Source organism: Clinocottus analis, unplaced genomic scaffold (genome assembly GCF_023055335.1).
Source record: "Clinocottus analis isolate CAN_PGR_092001 unplaced genomic scaffold, fCliAna1.0.p SCAF_8, whole genome shotgun sequence".
In the NCBI taxonomy this organism is placed as follows: Eukaryota; Metazoa; Chordata; class Actinopteri; order Perciformes; family Cottidae; genus Clinocottus; species Clinocottus analis.
The window spans coordinates 6,841,476-6,854,913 of NW_027176240.1; the positions used below are offsets into that span (position 1 = coordinate 6,841,476).

General features: G+C 41.9%; 1 protein-coding gene across 1 annotated transcript in view; it reads left to right on the top strand.

Annotated features, from left to right (window-relative positions):
- Positions 1 to 13,438, top strand: part of LOC137780187 (protein bicaudal C homolog 1-B-like) — a 59,087-nt gene that overhangs the window by 17,667 nt on the left and 27,982 nt on the right. Inside the window, exon 3 of the mRNA XM_068568583.1 lies at positions 9,699 to 9,768. Within this exon, the coding sequence (XP_068424684.1) occupies positions 9,699 to 9,768 (70 nt within the window). The remainder of the gene's footprint in view (positions 1 to 9,698; positions 9,769 to 13,438) is intronic.

Sequence of the window (13,438 nt, forward strand, 5' to 3'; positions counted from 1 at the left end):
AAAGTTAACGGCTAATTTAATTTTGACAGCTGGTAGTTCATTAATTATTGGCGCACTATAATGGATTCAGTCTTGTTTGAAATCCAGTTTCCTGAATGTTTTAAAGTCCCCCCCATAGTATGTTAATGGCCTGTAATGAAATAAATGATGCTTTTTTTCTCCATATTTGGTTTTGGAGGTTAGGGAGCTGTGTTAACTGTCAAAGAAGAAGGCAATTTAACTGTCCCTGAAGCAAGTAATGCAAACCAGGCGCCTTCAGATGCTCCTCCCAGGAATCTTAACAGGGACTCTAGATATTCTCTAAATCTGTCTCCACCTCTTTTGGTTTGGATGTAGCTATAATGTTTAAGGAGTGAAGGTGTCTACCTCGCTCCACAAAGCTATTCGGACAAAATCCAGCTGTTGGTGTATTGACTTTGCCGGTCACATTTTTCATTTTTTTCAAAACTTTCAAAGAAACAGTGGTTACTAGCGGTTAAATTGTCAATTAGAAATTAGTGTGCAGCTGTTTGGGTTGGCAGGCCGGCAAAGCGCAGCGAAGGAGGAGTGCTAAAGTCATGTTGTTATTGTAGAATTTCCATTTGGATAACTCAGTATAGTTTCCCTCTGATAGCGTGATCGCCATACATGCCTAATTAAAGTCAGGAAAATAAACACGGGCTGAGTCTGTGGAACCGTATTGTTGAAAGAAAATGGATGAGGTGTGTGAAATACCTTAAAGTTGATGAAAGTGGAAACTCTTAGTTGGGCTGCTTCCTCGCCGTCCAAAACGCGCACACACAATTTCTTTCCTCTGACAGGCTCATCTCGCTTCATGTACAGTGAACATTTTGCTCTGCATGAGCACTCATAAACACACACACACAGACACACACACACACACACACACACACACACACACACACACACACACACACACAGTGAGACCAATGTACATGTGTATCAACTCTCTCTCTCACGTGAGTCAAGTTTTGGCGCACACATTTTTACATGTTAGGCTTAGGGAAGGACATTTGGCAGTTGCCTCGGCAGCGAGATTCGGAGTTCAGTCGCTGACGGGAGCAACATAAAACGGTCAACCTACGCGCTTTCTCCCGAGACCCGCTGGCTGTGGTCGATAAAACCCTCTTACTCACTGTCTGCTGGACTTCCTCTGTGTCCGGAGCAACATTTTGTAATAACCCCCTTCATGTACTTGGACAGAAAGTTAAGAGGATAGCAGACAAAGCGGGACCACAGGAGGGTGCCACAGCTGGGATATGAACCTTGTGCTGAAGTCCCTGCAGCTCACATGGGGGGAATCTTGCCAGTTTCATGTCCCTTTTTTTTCTCTTCAGGCATTGTTTTGGTCTCCTATCTCACATTTTCCTCTTCCCTCCCACTATTTCATCTTTGCATTTCATTAAACCGCTGGTATGTCACTGCTATCAGTCTGGTATTACAAGGTTGTTGTCAGTTCTGCAAATGACTTCCTTGAAGCGTGCGTCAGTGAACAGTTCCGTCACAGGTTTTGGACTGAGAACTGTTGGGAGTGTCAAATCATGGCACAGACCGCTAAGCTGTTTGGAGAGCTGCGCACAAGTTGAGCTGCGGGACAGCGAAGGCTGGTTGAGATGATAACTGTGCGCCACAGAGGGGCTCGGAGTGGATGTGAAGGATGCTTTTGAACCCTTTTGCAGTTCATCCTTGAACCCCCTTTCCATCACTCTTTCCCAGGAGTTGTGGCTCTGTAAATAATGCCAGGCATGATGTATAAATGCCAGTGCACTCAGATCTTAGGCCAGGCGTAATTTATTTCATTTGCTTTATAGCACCGTAGCATCTTGTATTTCGCTGCTCCGACACTTGGAAAATAGGAAAACGGAAAACTATGAAGGTGAAATATTTGGTTGGCATGAAATTGTGAGATGTCAAAATACAGAGGTTACTACTATCAAAACGCATATAAACTAAACTTTTTCAAGCAGTCGGGAAAGACGTGGAGTCTCGAAAAACATTTTGACAGTCAATGTTTTCACAGAAGAGCTTTTACTCTGATGCATGTTGCTCTTTCATAACCGTGCACATGTTAGCGTTAGCCCCGCAGTGTAATGGGGTTTTAGCTACAAGTTAGCACTCAAGTTTTGAACATGAACTCAGTTATGACTGTTGTGTCTTGTGGGAACTGTTCCGTCCACGCTGTTCCCTCAGTCTTTTTACCCCCCCACCTCCACACACACACACACACACACACACACACACACACACACACACACACACACACACACACACACACACACACTCCAGCTGAATCAACAGCTGCACCATCACAGTACAAGCCAGGAAACATGCATCTGCCATGTTGATTGCTGCTGTGCTATAGTATAACACGCACGCACACACGCACACACAGAGAGTCACGTGTATTGGACACATGCGGTCTTTCAGGACATTGCCTTAATGATGTCCTGTTTGATTTCACGTTCGTCTCTGCACACATCTGCATGCACCAGCTGCAAACCTCTCAGAAGCTATCATGTCAAGGTCAAGCCGGGAAACTGATCAGAACTATAGTCATTTATGTATTTATTCGTTTCAGAAAGGGTAGAGTGCCAGAGACTATGACCAAATGTATAGGTAACTTAATTTGTGCAAATATCTCGACCCATTTGAGAGGTATTCGCTCGCCCCTCCATGAAAAATAAACGCCATCCACCCTTTTAAAATGGTGTGTGGTCTGTCAGAAATCAGTCCCATCTGCACTACGTTGCCAAGAACAGCAACGCTGACAGGAAACAGGTCTCTCTGAACAAGGCTCTCTTTAGAGAAAAAGTTGATGAGGCATAGGCCCTAAAGTTTGATAATTTTATCAAAGTGTAATTAGAGTTACTTCTGATGTGTTACTTTTGTTCTACACTGCAGGTTTCTACATCTTGGCACTTTTTAATGACCTCTTTATGGAACTTACAATCACGCCCCCACATTGCCACTGTAATTTTAGCGCCCTCTGAGAGGTTGCGGGCGGCAGTGTTGTATTTCTTAAACGTGTGGATTTTGTCAAGGAGGCGTTCAATTTAAAACCAGACGCATATGTCATTGTCGCAGGAGACCAAGCCAAAAGAAATGGGGAACGATGGAGGAATTCATCACTGAGAACAAAATGTCCTTTAATGTTGTGGTGCATCCAGCTGTTGGCGTGATCACGTGACTTCAGTTGATGGAGGAAAAGTTATTATGTCGCTACAGGGTATTTGCGATTTATTGTCCTTTTTACCAGACGACTGTGGGATGGTGTCATGTTGTAGATTAGAGTCCCCTGTGCCTCCAGCTAGTATGAAACCCAGTAACGGAACTCATCATATTTTGGTTTCAGGCCTAAAGTTCATAGCGTGTAAAATCATTCTGAGTAAATACATCGGTATTAATAATATTATTGCGGCAGGAGGGATGTGAAGGTCTCCAGTCGGAGGACATTAATGTGGGATCATTAGCAAGCTGGAACGGTTTTCAGCTTAGTCATGCTAAATGATGCCACGGAAGAATCCCAAACCAAAGTGTGTGTGTGTGTGTGTGTGTGTGTGTGTGTGTGTGTGTGTGTGTGTGTGTGTGTGTGTGTGTGTGTGTATTTTTATGTATATATATTCATATGTATATATATTTATGTATGTATATATATTTATATATGTATGTGTATATATATTTATGTATATATATATATATATATATATGTGTGTGTGTGTGTATATTTATTTATTTATTTGTATGTGTTTTATCATTCCATCGCAGTCTCAAACTGTGAAGTAATGGTGAGAAAAAGATATGTCCGTCAAAACACAAATCAGTTTAACAGCTTACACATGTGGCCCGTACCTTTTGGGCGTCAGTGAAATAATTTTTAAATCATTGAATTGAAGTTGAAATTATTATTTGTTTTTATTTTGGACCTACATGTCTTCGAGTTTGGGGGAAAACCGGATCGCCCGGAGTAAAAACCCTACAAACAGGTGAAGAACATGCAAACAGAAATTGTGTAAAAATCTTAGAGGGAGAAGGTAATGGGGAGGAAAAAAAGTCAGGATATCACATCCATCAAGACACAAATCATTGTAATGGCTTATACGTGTGCCCTAAGTACTTTTTACTATGGGAGTCAGTGAAATAATTTTTAAATCATTGAATTAAAATTGAAATTCGAATTTGGTTTTATTTTGGATCTGCATGTCTTTGAGTTTGGGGGAAAACCGGAGTGCCCGGAGTAAAAACCCTACAAACAGGTGGTCAACATGCAAACAGAAATTGTGTAAATATTTTAGTGGGGGAAGGTATTGGGGATAAAGTCAGGACATTACGTCCGTCATTTTTGTTTTATCATTCCAACGCATCCTCAAAGTGTGTCACAATCTTAAAGGGAGAAGGTAATGGTGAGAACAAAGTCAGGACATGACGTCCATCCTTTTTGTTTCACCATTCCAACGCATCCTCAAATTGTGTCACAATCTTAAAGGGAGAAGGTAATGGTGAGAACAAAGTCAGGACATGACGTCCATCCTTTTTGTTTCACCATTCCAACGCATCCTCAAATTGTGTCACAATCTTAAAGGGAGAAGGTAATGCTGAGAACAAAGTCAGGACATAATGTCCGTCCTTTTTGTTTCACCATTCCAACGCATCCTCAAATTGTCTCACAATCTTAGAGGGAGAAGGTAATGGTGAAAGCAAAGTCAGGACATAACGTCCGTCATCTTTGTTTCACCAATCCAACGCATCCTTAAAGTGTGTCACAATCTTAGAGGGAGAAGGTAATGGTGAGAACAAAGTCAGGAAATCAAGTCCGTCATTTTTGTTTCACCATTCCAACGCATCCTCAAATTGTGTCACAATCTTAGAGGGAGAAGGTAATGATAAGAAAAAAGATGACGGGGGAGGGAAGGGGGAGGGGCAAGGGAGGAAGGGGGGGGGGCTTGTAGTGCTCTCTCTCTCTCTCTCTCTCTCTCTCTCTCTTCTATTCTTCCACCGTACTCGTCTCACCTCTCTTCACCCTCAACTTCCTTTCTTTTGCTTGTTTTTTCAGTTCCTTGATGTCATTCTTCAACTTCTCAGCCCTCTCCTTCTTCTGTTTTTTCTCCAACTCCTTTTGTTTCTTTTCCTCCTCGTTCTTCTCATTTTTAAGCTTCTGCTCTGCCTCCTTCTTTATCTTTGCCTTCTCTTTATCCGTTTTTTGGGAAAGCTCCTTGAGGTGCAGGTTGGTGACCTGAAGGTCAGCGTGTTCTTGTGTGAGGAGCTTGAACTTCTCTTCTAGTTGATTGACTTGGTCATCCTTTGCAGAGAGCTGACCAGTCATCTCTTCTTGCAGGTCGACAGTTTGTTGTGTGAGGAGCTTGATCTCTACCTCCTTTTCTTGGACTTTGTCATCCTTTGCAGAGAGCTGAATAGTCATCTCTTCTTGCAGGTCGACTGTTTGTTGTGTGAGGAGCTTGATCTCTACCTCCATTTGTTGGACTTTATCATCCTTGGCAGAAATCTGACCAGTCATCTCTTCTTGCAGGTTGACATTTTGTTCAGTGAGGAGCTTGATCTCTACCTCCATTTGTTGAACTTTGTCATCCTTTGCAGAGAGCTGACCAGTCATCTCTTCTTGCAGGTCGACAGCTTGTTGTGTGAGGAGCTTGATCTCTACCTCCATTTCTTGGACTTTGTCATCCTTTGCAGAGAGCTGACGCGTCATCTCTTCTTGCAGGTCGACAGTTTGTTGTGTGTGGAGCTTGATCTCTACCTCCATTTGTTGGACTTTGTCATCCTTGGCAGAGAGCTGAGCTGTCGTCTGTTTGAGTAGGTCTACTTCATGTTTGAGAGCGTTGTAATCGTCCACCAACTTCCTCTTCTCCGCCTTTTGTTCCTTTCTAAATAATCTCTCTTTCCGAAGAGCTCCAATCATTTTTCCTTTTTCCTCCTCCCATTTGAGCTCATTGGTGTTAATCAGATTCTTCAGGGCGGTATTATTTAAGGCCAGCTCCACAATTTGTTTGATCAGTTCCTGCTGTTCTGTGCCGGGTGTTGGAAGGTTTTCTTGCTTCTGCACCTCGTCAGTAGGACTGGTGCCATGGTGAATATTGTCGAACGATATCAGCTCTTGTTTCATGGCCTTAAATTTGGCCTCTGCTTCCTTTCTAGAGGCTCTCTCGGCCTTTAGAGCTTTGAGTATTTTCTCCTTCTCCTGCTGGTGTTGGAGTTCCTTGTTGGCCATCTGCTCTTCAAGGGCAGCAATTCTCTGGTCCTGCATTTTTAGAGTTGAATTGCTGTTATTGTTAGTTGAGTACTGTATTGTTGCTTGAGTACGGTATTGTTGCTTGAGTACGGTATTGTCGGTTGAGTACTGGTGCAAGTTGTATCTTGATAGTAGAAGTTCGCTTCGTTTACATGAAATGTAAAAGTAGCATGAAGAACTTGTTCCAGAGGACTCTTACATATAGAAACATCCTCAACGTGCCTTTGAAATCTTCAAAGGCTTGACTCCTCCCTCTTCTGGCTGAGTCACATGACTCAGATCACAGGACATGGATTGGTCCCTTAGTTACAGAAAATAGAATGTATTTTCTGTAACTAAGGAACTAATCAACATCCTGTTTACAAGGATAATAGTGTGATCTGAATCATGGCCAATATTATTGTATTAATAGTCTTTAATAATGGCTTGATACTTAATGAATAATCCACAACTCCATAGATTTGAGCAATTATCCCCCACTACACATGAATAGAGTAAAACAGATCATAACATGTATCAATTTAATACTGTGATAAACTATAATTTAAAAAAAAATCTTTAATCACAATGAAAGGCACAATGAAATACACTTGAAACTAGAATGCCGTAAAGCAATAAAAAGGTCGCATTGGGTGGGTCGTATTGGCAAAAGGGCCCCGCTTCGCTTATTGTGCTTGAATATTGTCAGCTGTACAGCACGTCCGGAAAGAAAATGTCAGATGCTGTTTTCACAATTATTTTCAAATTTTCATTTTGACCTAAATATTGCTTGCCAAAAAAAAAAAAGGTTAAATATTACCTAATGATTTTCAAATTTGAATATTGTCCACTATACAGAGGGGTACGACTAAACAGCTTATCTATTTTCATGTTATCATGTTTAGTGTTGTCAAAGTACCCCCCTTTGGGTCATTTAATTGGCTTATTGTTCTTTCATCTGATTTTTATATATATTATATATATATATATATATATATATATATATATATATATATATATATATATATATATATATATATATATATATATATGAACTAAATAGTTTGAATCGTATGAAAATAAAAAACATCCATTACTTTTATCGCACAGAATGATAGTAAAAGGTCCTTTTAGTTCTATGATTCAATAGAAACTGTGAGTAAACGCAGAGCCAAAAGAAGGGAAATGACTGGAAGCATGTTTCTTTGCCGCTAGATCGTAATGATATTGCCCAAAGATATACAACATGGTCCAGCAGCTTAAAAGAGAGGAGGAAGAATGCAATACCCCTCCTACTGTCGTACAAATGGGTTTTGCAATGATTTTATTGGCTCACAACGATCAGTTAGGAGTTTTTTGTAGGATTGCAGAATCCAGTTTTTTTCCAAGGAGCTCAAAAAAGATAACTTGCAGCTTGCGTTTAATGAATCAAATGATTCTCAATAAAAGTTAAACTGATTCGGTTCATCTTGGTCTGCTGGTGGCCGAACGGTGGGGCCAAGCGCCTCAATCCGTTGCTCATCTAGGCTGTCCATTTTTATGTGTTTATAGGATGTTGTAGAAAAATCAGTGAGGCTTGAAAGAGCTCCCAGTCAACCATCATGGGCTCTGAGTTTATAGCTGCAAAGTGAAGAGAGGCACACATCAGGCCTTTCAGGGCCGTCTCTCTGGTTTTACAGGTACGTGAGACGCGCCGTCAGAATGTGTTGTAAAAGATGCTAAACAGACCATGCTACTTCCAGGAGAGCATATGGGGGGGATTAAGCACTTCCTTTTTGGATCTGTGCTCCAGTTCCCCAAGGAGTACAGGCTGTTGTTGATATTTGGCAAGGAAAAAGAGCAGATAAGATTTGAAAATTGTTTTATAAAAACAAAACAAAAAAAGCGCAATGAAGGCTGTTAATTGCGGCGCTAATAAGCCCAAGATCCTATCTTCATTGTTAGTGCTGATGGCTCTTAATTCCCTCTCTCTTTCCCATTTGTGGCTTGTTGCTTAATGCACTGGACCACCGAGGAATATTAAGTGCTGCTAATGTAATGGATTGAAGCTGTCCTCGGGTTCTTGTCTGGAGCGTTGCAAACTTCAACTTCGTATCTTCTCTTCTCGGCTCTGAAAGACCCAAGCCCCTGGAAATTATTAAAGCAAACAAAAAGGCCCTTGTGAAAACAAGTATAGTGCACATCGAGGACGGAGCCATTAGCAGAGAGCATGTAAGCTTCGCATTTTTTGGAAGATTTGACAGTTTTTCCCCTTGTTTTTCCCCTCCCCCGATAACATCAACCACTTGTTATGGCAGACGTCTCTCAAGGGGTGTGTTTGTGGATTTGTAGCCAGGAAGCCGAGCAAGGTGAGCTGACAGCAGCTTCACCAGCTCCTCAATCTTGCTTTTTGCTTTTGTTTTACAAGCAGTTTGCATTTTTTTTTTACATCGGTACATGTGCTCCTGGTTACGATGACTAGACTTGTCAAAGGGCTCACACATAAATATCCTTCACATGTACCAAATCCAAGTGTACTCAGTGGATTTTCTTTTTAGTTTCGTACTTTGGTGGTGTTGGGGAGGGAGGATTTGGGTGCTGAGCGGAAACAAAGCCAGATCTGGACACATGAGCTTATATCATCAGACAAATTTGAAACTGGACTCGCAGCTCTTTTGATTGTTCCCTAGTGTTCCATAACTTATGAATACGGTTATTTTTTTTGGAATATTTCAACTTTTCATCGTGAAAGGCTTTTGGATGTTAATACTTGTTTCATGTTCTCTGAAGTCAGAAAATTAATGTTTCCCAGTAAATGCGAAGCAGTGAAGGTTCTCCACACTCCAAGCTAAGCCAAAACCACATTAAGACACTGAAAAAATAGATCTACCAAGATCCTACAGTAAATAATACTGACTACAGCATTTGATCATGCGTTAACTGCATTTTTTTTTTTAATTTTGCATTGGGAGGATCTTATCACTGCTGCACACAGGCGGTGTACTTTAAATCTCTCCCAGACGGCGTAGTTCAGACCTGAGTGTCTTACGGTTCTCCCAGTCCGGCCCACGTGGGTTCAATCGAAATGAAAAATAAAATAAAAAGATGCACGCCATAAATGCAATACAAGGCCACTGCTTTTACTTTGATGGTAATTCATGTACGCGTGCGTGTAGATGATTGTCATGATTTGCCACTCGCTCTTTCGCTCTCCTGAAGGTTTCCCCTTCGCTCCCACCCTTGCAAAAGTTTTTTTTTTTCCCTGTAACCTTTGGGGTTCATTTTTCCTGATACTGTTTGAGGTCCCGGGACAGGGATGTCGTATGTGTACATGTTGTAAAGCCCTCCGAGGCAAATTTGTAATTTGGGAATCTGGGCTTTACAAAATAAACTGAATTGAATTTGAAAAGTCAATATTGTATTTTGTTTTTGTTTTTATCTGCCCATTATGACATCTGTGATAAATTGGTGTCCGCCCTCCCTCGTTCTGTTTCAGATCATGGATGAGACCCAAACGCAGATCGCCTGGCCGTCCAAACTGAAGATCGGCGCAAAGTCCAAAAAAGGTTTTTTCTTCACATTACATATTCTAATATAATTACATATTCAACTTATACTTGATCCATTTACTTCTTCGACTTCTTTATTTTGCCTTGTGTGACATGAGTAGTAGAACGATGTGCCGACAGAATCTATGAATCTACTTTCTACAATGAACTTGCCATGTATCAAAGTCCATAAGCTCAGGCTTAAGTTTCAATTAAATTTCCTTAAAAGTATCTGATGCTCTCAAGTAATTTCTGTGTAGCAACAAAACCGAGAGCTAAACTGAACCAAATGAGTGAATGTCGGGTAACAACATAGCTGGGATAGTTTTCCTCTTAACATGGGTTAATGATTATGAGTCAATGTTTTTTTAACCAGAAATATGTTTTCAGTAAAGTCATTGGACTCAGACGGTCAAGGGGGAAGTATTTCAGGGTTGCGCTTGCATTCCATATTAAAAATGTCTTTGAGAAGTTTGAAAAGATGAAACTTCATCTGTACTGGAGGAATTTGTCATTTTGCTGAGGAGGAGGAGGAGGAGGAGGAGGAGGAGGAGGAGGAGGAGGAGCAGGAGCAGGAGCAGGAGGAGCAGGAGGAGGGAGTCGCTTGTATCGAAGCTCCCTCATTTATTGGCTGAGTTGTTCAAGCACTCTGTTACCAATAAAGCACTATCATGGTTATTTAAAGCTCTTCCGGGAGGGTGGTCGGGGTTGAAGGAGTAGGTGTAGCTGTGCCCTCTTTGTTGTCCTCAGGAGAATTGCCAGTGTGTGTGTATACGTGTGTGCGTGCGTCTTCAAACCAGATGTGGAATCCGATGACGTTATGTAACTTCCTCACTCACTCTGTATGGAAAATAGTTGACGGGAGTTGCATCAGAACATTTCCCCCCCGTAGATACTTAATCAACTGTAGGCCCTCGCAAGCTATTTACATACAACCATCCATCCCAAGTGTTCATTCACAAAACCAATACCACCTGGAAACGATGTTCTGTGTACGAATATTCAAAATGACCCTTGATTTTTTTTTCTTTTTTTCTCTCTTTGTTGCGTAAACAGAGAGGAGCAGAGGGGAAGAATGTTGTCTAATCACTTAGTCGTCTTATGAGCGAGTGCATTTGTGGGAGAACAGACATGATGAGCTGACTGTGTTTTAACAACCTGAATATAGACTAATTCTGCTTTTTTTTTTATTTATTTTTTTTAAAAATGACTAGAGATTCTTTCGTCCCTTTCTGTTGATATGACCAACACAAAGCAGTCTTGCTCTGTCCTTAAATTAGCTTGATGATGTAGTTGTTTTGAATGATTCTAATCTAAAATCATACTCCTTTCGTGGGTGTTAGTTTTCCATGTCTCGCATTAGTCTGGTCTTTCATGTGAAGTCTGGGATCGGTTACGCTCGGCAGGATAGCAGCAGATGTGGATGGTGGGGATATGTACGTTTGTAACCTCTCCCCATACACGGCCACACTCCATCGAAATGCCAGCTCCTCTATTTGATTTATCGCCTGCGGCTGACTGGCTGTCCCTGCCACCTGCACAGGTGTGATAAGGCTAGTTGTTAGCCCCCGAGGGCAAGCAGTCATCAGCACAGTGTTGGTGATTGGAGGAGCCGTATCGCTCACGGCAGGTCTGCAACCCCAGCACCAGGTGACAGAGCGGTCAATACTCTGAGATTGTCTTTATCTTTTTATTTCTAAAAGTCTGGCTCAAGATTTTTGTTTGTGCGTGAAAAATATCTTAACACTCATCCTACCTGCCAAGTATGCATGTCCATATATCTGCAGATGTTTTGAATGAGAAACGCCGAGCCAAAAGGACTTAATTCCCTTCATTTGTGTGGTATTTTTCGAATGTAGTCCTCGGCTGGAAAAATGCTTTTGCTTTGCCAGCACGGAGCTCCGGGTCAGAAAGTTTCTTCTCTGTCAAGTGGAACTATGTAAAATCTGTGCGACTGAAAACATTCACATTGTGCAGCTGCAAGACTTCTCTTGTTTTGTTTTTTTTTGCTTTTCTAGCTGTTGTGTGTGCCACATTAAGACCAAAGGTGTTCCTTTTTTATTCCATAATCAATCATAAAAAAAAGAGCAGTCCATTTCTAAAAGTGCGGGGGTGTTCTTCATCACGACTGCAACACTCGTTTAGGCCAGCTAATGTTTGCCAGATGTGCAGGTTCGTCACTGGAAGAGCTATACTCCCTCTAATGGTCACAGATGGTACCGCAGGAGGAAGTGGAGGATTTCTATTGTCCAAAGCAACAGCTGTATGATGTGAAAATGTCCTGTAACCAGCTCTGAGACGGAGATAATTCTCCAACTGCTCTCTCTGCTTTAACCTTTGGTTTTCTTTGGTTTTGTTTTCCTGTCTCAGACTGCAGCTTGTTTTTTTTTTAAAGTCCTTGCCCTTGTTACGCTTAAGATCTAGGATCTTTGGTTGTGTGTGTGTGTGTGTGTGTGCTGAGGTTGCCTGACCCCTGTGACACTTTAAACAGGATCTATGCTTGTTTGCTGGCACTCCATGTTCCCCATCGTTCCCAGTGCACATTAAATGGATAGCAGAACCAGATACCTCCTATAAAACAGAATTTTATTTTTGCCAGCCCGTGCTCTGCCGCTCCGTCTTGTATTTTGCAGCTCCGTGGAGAGCGCCTTGGTTTGGCCTTCGAGAATTATTCATCATCAAAAGCATTCTGTGAATTGGGAACTTCCCCTGGCGTCGCAATTGTTTTTTTTTTCGGACCGTCATTCTTTTTCTTTCTAGTTTCAGACTTTTTGCTCCTTGAAAGTGTAAACATGCATCCGTATGACTTTAGTCACACAAAATCTGCTCCAGTTGAACCCAACTGTGGATGCTGTAAGTGTGTGGACGGGGAGGGGTATTCCTGGAAGGGGGCTTAGTCGACTTCCTGCTGCTCGGTACAGTTAAAACAGAGAGGCGATGGACCATGAGTGTGTAGTACATGCCTGTGCACATTTGAATATATGCGCGAGTTCATGTGTTTTCACATTTGCGTTCTCCAGGGGTCCGGCATGCGGCGGGGCCAGATGTAGGCTTACCCAACCCTACACAGAGAAAAGCATTAGCTGTGAATGTTTTTGGTATGCAGTGTTTGATTATTTTCAGTGAAGTATTTAGAGGCTCTGGAAGCACAGTTTACTCAACCTATTAGGACCCCTTTTTACGAGCGTGATCGTCTGTGGGCCCACTGACTGTATTTATACAAGAATTTTAGGATGTGGCCGTTTCTTCTGCAGGCTCGTATCTAATCATTTCACGAGGAGACAGCTGTGTGTGTGTGATCGCTGATAAAGAACACATGTAGACGTGCTGAGTCATGTGCAACCATGAAAGATGCTGAAAAATGAGTTGCTGTATATTTTTGCAGTCACTGAATGAGGTGCAGGGGGAGAAAAAAAAATGTGATACACGTCACATGACGGTATTTTTAAATGCCTAAATTGCAGCAGAACAATTCTCTCCAGCTAATGGTGTCCCTGTCGACTTTACTGACTGACAGCTTGTGCCTGAATATAATTCCACAGAGCCCCCACCCGCCGAATGTGGTTGCTTGCCGACTTAAATGAGACTTGGCAGATATCAAAGCAGCAATTACTGTTGCAAAGCTTTTCTCCGACGCCCTCTAATTTGTTGACACATCCAGACTGCTGTGTCATGTTTGCTTGAATGG